The sequence below is a fragment of the Engraulis encrasicolus genome, chromosome 7 (assembly GCF_034702125.1).
Source record: "Engraulis encrasicolus isolate BLACKSEA-1 chromosome 7, IST_EnEncr_1.0, whole genome shotgun sequence".
In the NCBI taxonomy this organism is placed as follows: Eukaryota; Metazoa; Chordata; class Actinopteri; order Clupeiformes; family Engraulidae; genus Engraulis; species Engraulis encrasicolus.
The window spans coordinates 47368808-47376307 of record NC_085863.1 but is presented as its reverse complement, the minus strand read 5'-3'; the positions used below and the strand labels follow the sequence as shown (position 1 = coordinate 47376307).

The 7500-nt window shown below is 43.1% G+C and overlaps 1 protein-coding gene across 6 annotated transcripts in view; it reads left to right on the top strand.

Moving 5' to 3' along the window:
• Positions 1-7500, top strand: part of nrg2a (neuregulin 2a) — a 156636-nt gene that overhangs the window by 144470 nt on the left and 4666 nt on the right. For 3 of the 6 annotated variants that reach the window (XM_063203743.1, XM_063203741.1, XM_063203746.1), the window contains 5 exons: positions 1627-1729; positions 3113-3251; positions 4470-4597; positions 5086-5169; positions 5750-5971. In XM_063203743.1, the coding sequence (XP_063059813.1) occupies positions 1627-1729; positions 3113-3251; positions 4470-4597; positions 5086-5169; positions 5750-5971 (676 nt within the window). The remainder of the gene's footprint in view (positions 1-1626; positions 1730-3112; positions 3252-4469; positions 4598-5085; positions 5170-5749; positions 5972-7500) is intronic. The other 3 variants (XM_063203744.1, XM_063203742.1, XM_063203745.1) reach the window with 2 other exon arrangements.

Genomic DNA, 7500 nt, shown 5'->3' with positions numbered 1-7500 from the left:
GCCTGTCATCCCCGTACTACAACACCTCTCTCTGGTCATGAATCTCCTCATCTTTTCCTCTTTTTATCCATGTCCATGACTTTTCATCTTCCTCTGACCTATTTCCCCTCCTAATGCCCTCCTGATCATCTCATGATGTCTAAATGCCTTCTCATCATTGAATTATCTCATAATCTCAACATTTCTGAATGCTACCATGCCTTACAAAAAATACAGTTCTTGATCATATTTGGATTGTTTTAGCTGTTGCATTTTTTTGCATTTGAACCATACTGGTTTGCCAATGATAAAGCATGTTCTAGTGTTTAACTTTTTTATGTTCTAAACATGTTGGACTGCTGTGTGACATCTGTGTCTCTTAAGATGTGAAATGACCCCACCTTTCATATGATATGAAGGCCTTTCATCTTCTCGTGTCCTGTATCCTTACTGTAAAAGACTCCAGGCACAGGGCAGGTGCTGTACAGTACGGTGCTTAGTAATGAGCTAACTCATAGTCTCTCCGCATAGTCTCTGCTCTGCCTCCGTCCCATCCAAGTTATTACCTCAGATCAATTTATCATCAACACAAAAAGCTTGTCCAGCTGCCGCCGACACTGCCAGTCAGTCTCGCCTCTGTTGACTCGCTGCTACGTTTGCTTAAGTGGATTTCCATACAAAATGAAAAGCAGCTGAGAGATTTGGCTCTCTTGTGTCCGTGCTTGCTGAGGAGCTGCGCCGTCCCGCTGGTGCGAGAGGCGTGTGTGAGGTCACCCTGGGTGTTCTTGCCCATCAGGCCCGGCCCGGGGAAAGAGCTGCGCTGGTACCGGTCCAGCTCCCGGTCTCCAGAGACTCTGGACCAGAGTAATAGCCTTAGCAAATAGCCTTCAGGGCTCAGCTGTGTTACAAGCGGCACAACGCGATGTCGAGGAACGCATGAGGCCGGACAAGTAGCCACCTCCCTTCTCATAGTCAGAACAGAACGGACAAACTTGTCGATATGGATACTTATAGGCAAAGCCATGGAAGTAAGATTTAGGCTAATTCGATTGACCTCAGTGTTCCATTTTTTTTACACAACAATGGCAGCTCATGGAGCCTTTGACACATAGATCGCCGTTGACATAGTTCCACTATAGTTCCAGGAAGTGAACGTAGAGCACAGAAAGTGCACTAAAGGTAAATGTAATGCATTTTCTACTTCATCCTTGCTTGAACAGAAAACCGGTGCCTATAACTATTTGAATCTGTGTGAATCATGACTTCCTTTACCCTGGTGGTCACAACTCTGAATTCCATGGCTGTGGCTATAGGGATAGTAGAAGAGGTTAGGCATAGCTGAATGGATGGTAGAAGAGGGTAGAGGTAGGGAATGGAAGAACTTGGCTCTCGTCTGAGCAGAGTAAATTAAGAGGCCAAGACGCAGTGCTCTGGACCAGCCTCTAACATTACTCTTGCACCCCCCCACACCATGTTGGTGGCACATTCTGCCACAATCCGAACAGGACGGACAAGCTTGCGAAGTTGGATGGATAGCTGTAGGGATGGAACTATAGAAGAAAGTGGGGATTAGCTGTAGGGATGTTAGACGGAGTGCGCTGGACCAGCCTCTCACGTTATTCTGTCCCGTCCATGTTTGCTGTGCAGAGGCTGAGGAGCTTTACCAGAAGAGAGTCCTGACAATCACCGGGATCTGTGTGGCTCTGCTGGTGGTGGGCATTGTCTGTGTGGTTGCCTACTGCAAAACTAAGTGAGTACAAACTTACCGCACCGTACCGTACTTATCTCCAACTTTTCAGGCTGACCAGAAGGGTGCCAGTGCCTGATCTTACACCAGTTACGTTTGGAACTTAAGTGTTTACCTGCGAAAATCCCACATTCATACTTTTCCGTGTGTGACCATTTGTTAGCCGGATGAACCCTCTGACGCAGTGGTGTAGTCTACGTAGAACGCGGGTATAGAGAGTATACCCACTTCTAAATTTCAGGGACTTCAGTATACCCACTTAAAATTGATGGATCCATTACTTTGAATAGCAAAAATATGTACAGTATACCCACTTTAAAAAAAATGCTCAAATATACAGTATACCCACCATAAAAAAGTAGACTACACCACTGCTCTGACGTCCATGCTGTCGTCACGGTTTGCAGGGGGGAAAAAAGGATGTTTCACTCCGCGTCACAAACCAACTTTCTGGGTCCTGCACACTCAGAACTGTGGTGTGAATATGCCGGCCGGTTCAAGATTAAGTGCAGGAATGGGCACCGGCGCGGTTCTCTGTCAGCCTGAATGCTCCTTTGGAGAGTCGATATAACATCTTACAGGGTGTATTTGGTCCCAAGAGTACTCCCTAAGTGCTGAATTAATATTGCATTTCTTTTACTGTGAACTTACCGTACAAACACCTCTTTCCTTTCATAAACTTAACAGAAATCTCACGAGAGTTTTAAATGTTTTTTGGTGGATGCGTTAATAGTAATACTTTGGCAGGGTTGCTAGAACTTACCGAAACAGGTCAGATGTTGTAATTGACCTGGAACATTTGTAATGTTTCCAAGATGTTGCAGCTATTCTTTTCCTTGGCAAAATATGGAGTGAATGGACTTGTGTTACTTAACAACTTTTGACATGTTATTGTGTTGAATGCCTTTGACCTCCACTCTCTTGAGTCTTTATGTAAATCTAATACTGCAAATGTTTTTGTTTTTATTTTTTATTTAGTATATTTTTTTCAAGCACACTGAAACTGAGTAAGATAATGTGGTATATAAATACACGATAGCTAAATAAATCAAAATCATGATGTATATAAATATGATAAATTGTATATTATAAAAATTGACTTGGGTATACATTATATGGTATTTAGGAATGACATTTATTTTTTGGAATGACGGCGACTCACTATAGAATGATAATGTGCTATGTATAAATACATTGATTGATTAGTTGATTGATTGATTGATTGATTGATTGATTGATTGATTGATTGATTGATTGATTGATTGATTGATTGATTGATTGATTGATTGATTGATTGATTGATTGATTGATTGATTGATTGATTGATTGATCGACTGATGGATTGATGGATGGATGGAATGACGGAATGACGGTGCCTCATTATAGTCTGCCCCCCAGGAAGCAGAAGAAGAAGATGCACAATCACCTGCGGCCCATGTGCGTGGACCCCCCCCTCAACCGCCACAACGTGCCAAACGGACCCACCCATCCCGGACCGGGACCGGAGCAGATACCCATGGACGAAGTCTGTGGCCTGCATTGCTACTTTTTTGTTTGGTTTTGTTTATATTTAATATAACTAATATACAGTATATATTAGTGTGACACAGCGCCCCCCCACACATTGCATATGCAAGTCAATGTGAAAGTTCCATTGTCTGTGAAGGTGTCCATTCATCCAGGACTAATAGCCTGTTTCCATACTTCCATAACTATTTTTTTTAACAAAAAAGTTTGATTACATACTATAGGCAATAGAATTCAGGCCATTCCTTTCCGTAACTCAACTTTCTCACCAACTGGAGTTATGCATCTAATCTGTGGCCAATCTCAATTGGTACGTTTACATGAGGCATTTAAATCCGATTTAACTCACTTTAAAACTCATTAAAACTTAATTCCACTTTAAAAACATCATGTAAACACTTACCGAACAGGATTTAAGTTTATTCCGATTTAAACTTAAGTCCGATTAAAGTGGGTGGTTTATTCCTCTTTTAAATCCGATTAAACACGTTCCTCTGTCATGTAACCTTTTAATCAGAATTACAGTAAATCCGGTCGTTCCACGCATGCTCGTTGACCACACGATGGCGCCAAGAGCCCGTGCTCTTTGTCAGTGAGAAAAAGATGGCGGCACTTCCTGTTGATTTTCACATGAAAGTTTTGCTTAATTTAAAGTCCCCAAGCGACTATAAATGTTGTGGCTTCCATATATTGATGTAAAAGTGCCCCACGAAGTAATTAAGCACAACAAAGTTACTCCACATCACCCTTTCACCAGTTCGTTTTTCTAAGCTAGGAGGGTGCTAACTAGCATTTGAAAGAACCAGACCCAAAGGGGATTTTACCAGCCTTGAGTCCACTGAGGGAATTCATTTTCGGGCTGAAGATAAGCTTGTGTCCCAGTAGTTCCCCGGAGGTTTGGCGACCACGCCCCCACGCCTTATTTGGCTCACTCAGCACGTGCGTCCTCAGTCCAATCGCAATGCTTTATTTTCCCCAGACGTTTAATCGCATTTAAGTGAAATTGCCATGTATACACGTCGCAAAATAACTCTTAATCCGATCTACTTTAATCTGATCTATTAAATCCGACTTAAAAACATCATGTAACCGTAGCAATTGTTTACCTGGCATAATGACAATACATTGTTCATTCATTCATTCATTCTTTCATTTAATCATTTATTCATTCATTCACTTACTTATCGTTGCATCTGTGTGTGGTTTATGTCTGCAGTATCACTCCAAGAACATACCGCCCACAGAGCGCAACATTCAGCACGGGACGACGGCGTCCTTCCCTGGCAGTCGAGCGTCTTCCAGATCCCACATCTCGTCCACTCATGCCCATTCTTCCACTCAGAGGTATACACACGCACAGATGCACGCGCACACACACACACACACACACATAACATACTCATGCTTTCTCTTTCTGTCAGAGGTAGACAGACACACACACAGACACAGGCACACACATACACACACGCATGCACGCACGCATGCACGCACACACACACACACACAGACACATACACACACACACACACACACACACGCACACACACAGAGTTTCATGCCTTTTGTCAAGCCTAATGTCCTTGGATACGTGTACGTGTATACACATACACAAACAGAGCTCACACCCCAACTTCTCACAAAACTCAAGTTATATTTCATTGAATGTGAACATGATAGTCATTTTGTTGAGTTGCATAGTTGCATAACTCATATTTCAGGTCAACGCTCTCCCAGCTTGTTTTCAATGAAGGAACCTCCTTCGGCTCTTTTGTCATAAATCTATGAAAACTCACAGGCCATCAAAAAAAAACACCACCTGATTCTTTTTTCAGATACCAGCCTTATCTTATCGCACAACACAGTTGGTCACAACAGAGGCCTTCCTCCATCCACCACCCTCCATGGTTGTATCTCAGGTAACCATCCTCCGAAAGAGACAATCCGCCTACAGTATAGTGTGAGCCTGGTGGTGTGTCTCTCTGCCTGTCAGCTTGCCCCTTTTCCAGCCGTCACTTCCTGGGGACTCCTCTTCCTCTTCCTGCTCCTCTTCAGCTTCCTGATGCACTCTTCTGGGCTTCCTGTTTCCTTCCTACTTCCTGCTTTGAGGCGTTTGGCGTTTCTAAAGGGTGTAGTGGCGCTGGGTCACTCGCTGATGTTCTCACCGCCTAATATGATGTTGTGCCAACACAACCTACAATACATTTTTGCCCCTTTATCTATTTTCTTTCTGTGTTCTGTTTTTTTTGTTTATCCTAAAACTAGGAGACTTTTGTATACATATCAGAGACATATTCAAGCTCCCTAAACATAACCTTACCGTGCAACTACTTTGCACTTCAATTAGGACTCCAAACATTACCCAAATGTCTCCAGGTTTTAGGATACACAGTGTGTTCTCTGAACTACACAGTCGCTTCTTCCTTTTCTACACCTTCCGCTACTCAGACCCTCTCTGCCCCTCTCTCTCTTGCCCGTTTCCCCTTTCTGGCGCTGCAGACACGAGGAGCGCACATGGAGCCTGGAGCGCACAGACAGCATCATGTCGGACTCCCCCATGATGTCCTCGTCGGTGGGCACCAGCAAGTGCAGCAGCCCCGCGTGCATGGAGGCGCGGGCCAGGCGGGCGGCCCACTGCGGCTACTCGGACGACCACCACCGGGGCAGCCTGCAGTACGGAGACTCCTTCGACTCCCTGGGGGACTCTCCACACAGTGACAGGTGGGAACAGCGCCCTCTTGTTGCCAGCGCTGTGTCCTGCACCTGCTCTGCTAGTGCTCTTTTTTTCCTGCTCCATACTGCTTTGCTCTTTTCTGCTCGTGTCTTCTCTGCTCCACTTTGCATTGCTCTGCTCTCTGATACGCTCACATTTAATTTTGCTCCTACAGCATGTAATAAGCACAGCTTCATTCATTCATCTCGTTTAATCCATCCGCCTTATATTTTGTTTTAGATATTCTACGCTGTACCATATTTTGTTGCTGATACCTGCAGTAAGATGTCATGTTAATGTACTGTTTCAGGCATTCATTCAGTCAGTTATTCAGTCAGTCAGTTCCATATTTTCCTTTTTGGTATCCTACCATAGACATCATATAGAATATAGTGTAATAGATTTAGTGTTCTATATGATGTCTATGTATCCTACATTCTGCTATCTGCTGTTCACACATTTGTGTTGCCAATACTTAGCTCCGATACGCTAACACGGTACTGTTTCATTATTAATTCATTAATGAGTTCCAGTCATTCATTCAGCTTTATATGCCATTTATATGCCCCACTTATTGCCAATCTCGGCCCTCCCCCCTCTCCCTGGTTGCTGATGCTTGCAGTACCGTAGCATTCTAATGTGCCGTGTCACTCATCCATTCATTCATTTATTCAGCCAATCAATCAGCCAATCAATCACGCTTTATATGCCCTTCACGCCTTCATATATCAGACCTATAAAAAGGCTACTCAATATGCACGGCAACACTGCAAAAGAATAAAATCCATGAACAGGTTTATACGGTATGTACAGTATACCTATACATAGACATAGAAGACAAGAGAAGGCCAAAGATACTAAAAAGGTAAAACGTATAAAGCAAAAAATATATAAAGATGAAAAATACTGAAAGTAGTAAAGGCTAGCAACATTGTATTTTTCTGTCAGCCATTAAATGCAGAATTTATTATGTATTATAAATGATTCATTCATTTATGATTCATTGCTGCATTTGCATGATGTCGTATTGAAAAACCTTTTCTAATTCCCTTAAAAGTTAGAATGGCTTAAATTAATTAATCTTCAAAGTAAAATTGCGAAGCTTCACGTGGGAGAAATAGGAGATGTCCAACATGATAGGCAACAGAACGGTGCATTAAATGGTTACAGTGAGGGTGATGACGTGTAGGACACAATACAGCAGCATACACCTCTAAAATGGACATCTTCACACACTATACTGTATTAAACTGTACTACACTACAGTATTGTATAGAATAGTACAGTATACTATAGTATAGTACAGTCTAGTAGAGTAAAGTGCACTATACTACGCTGTTCTGTATTATACTACACTACACTACACTACAACGCAGCGTTCGGATTGCAGAAAAATATTGCAGACCGAGGAGGTAATGCGGCCTATACTGCCCTACTATACTGCCCTAGGCCTACTATAGTGTAGCCTGGCGACGCCATCCTATGTACTCCACCCAAAGATTTTGGCTCCGCACTTCGTCTGGCAAAAGCCTCAAGC